The sequence below is a fragment of the Marmota marmota genome, unplaced genomic scaffold (assembly GCF_001458135.2).
Source record: "Marmota marmota marmota unplaced genomic scaffold, marMar, whole genome shotgun sequence".
NCBI lineage: Eukaryota > Metazoa > Chordata > Mammalia > Rodentia > Sciuridae > Marmota > Marmota marmota.
Genome location: NW_025999968.1, coordinates 53,340,306 through 53,341,521, shown reverse-complemented (window position 1 = coordinate 53,341,521; position 1,216 = coordinate 53,340,306). Strand labels below are relative to the sequence as shown.

Genomic DNA, 1,216 nt, shown 5'->3' with positions numbered 1-1,216 from the left:
TCTGGCTTCTCGCGTGCAGCCTTGGGGAGGAGGGGTGCCGTCGTGGAGGAGGAGGAAGTGGAGGAGGAAGAGGAAGAGGAAGGCGGCTGCCGATAGCCCACCAACTCGTACAGAGAGGCCCCGAGCTGCAAGTCTCCAGGCCGCTGGGGCCGAAGCATGGTCGCGGGGGCCGCGTTCACGCGCGCCTGGGAGACCGCATAGTACATCTGGGGGGCGATGAGGGCGGCCTAGGGCGCCCTTCAGGAACGCCCCGCCGTGGGCCCGTCAGTAGGCCGCCCCTCCCCGCGGACCTGCGCGCGGGTGGCCGACGGCAGGGCAGCTACCGGCGCCCGACCCCTTTAAACCCGGCTTGGGAACCTGCGGGGAACGCGGTTGGAGGGGCTCAACCAATCAAGGAGCGAGGCCGGGAACAGACGTGTGTTCATTGGCTGCCCGAGCCCAGGCCGGCGCGGAAGTGCCGCTGGCACAGCTCAAGGAGGTTATTGTGAGCGCCGGGCCTAGAGCCTCAGGACAGGCCCCTGGAGGGGATGGGGGACGCCTTTCCGGTGAAGCTTAGCTCTGCAAAAAGGAGGGTGGCATTTGGTCAGGTTGAAAGGCACTTGTCTCCCTCCAGCTCCCAAATGCGATCACTCTTTTTCTTGTTAAACGTAATACGCGTCTTCAAAACTGAAACTGTATAGCTCTTAAGAAATTTCCCACCCCCACCCTCAACTCCTGGCAACCACCATTCTGTGCTCTGTCTCCATGAATTTGTTCTGCTCTAGGAAGGTCATGTAGGCAGAATCTTACAGTATTCGTCTTTTAGTGACTGTCTTATTTCGCTTAGCATGTCTTAAAGCTTTATTCAGGTAACATGTATCAGAATTTCCTTTCTTCTTAAGGCTGAATAATTTATTCTGTTTTCTGTGGCTACTACCTTTCCTTTATCTGTTCATCCAAGGATGGACACTTTGGTGGCTTCCACCTTTTGGCTATTGTGAACATGCTACTGTGAATATGGATGTAATGTGTTTTTCCATTGCATCCTAATACTACTGAATGACAGTAGTATTAGGATGATTGCTCCCCATAAATCCCACCCCCAGCTCTTCCATTAAGTCTTTAGGGACTAAGGAACCTTTGTGGTTGGGTTTTTCTCCTCCCAAAAAGGATGTGTGTTAATTTTATCAGTGACTTGGTTCTTGCTTAAGCAAAACTCACTCAGAAGTTGGTTTCT

The 1,216-nt window shown here is 53.7% G+C and overlaps 1 protein-coding gene across 1 annotated transcript in view; it reads right to left on the bottom strand.

Moving 5' to 3' along the window:
• Olig1 (oligodendrocyte transcription factor 1) overlaps positions 1-342 on the bottom strand; it is a 2,095-nt gene extending 1,753 nt beyond the window's left edge. The window contains exon 1 of the mRNA XM_015478342.2: positions 3-342. Within this exon, the coding sequence (XP_015333828.1) occupies positions 3-206 (204 nt within the window). The 5' untranslated portion in view covers positions 207-342. The remainder of the gene's footprint in view (positions 1-2) is intronic.
• Positions 343-1,216: the final 874 nt, after the last annotated feature.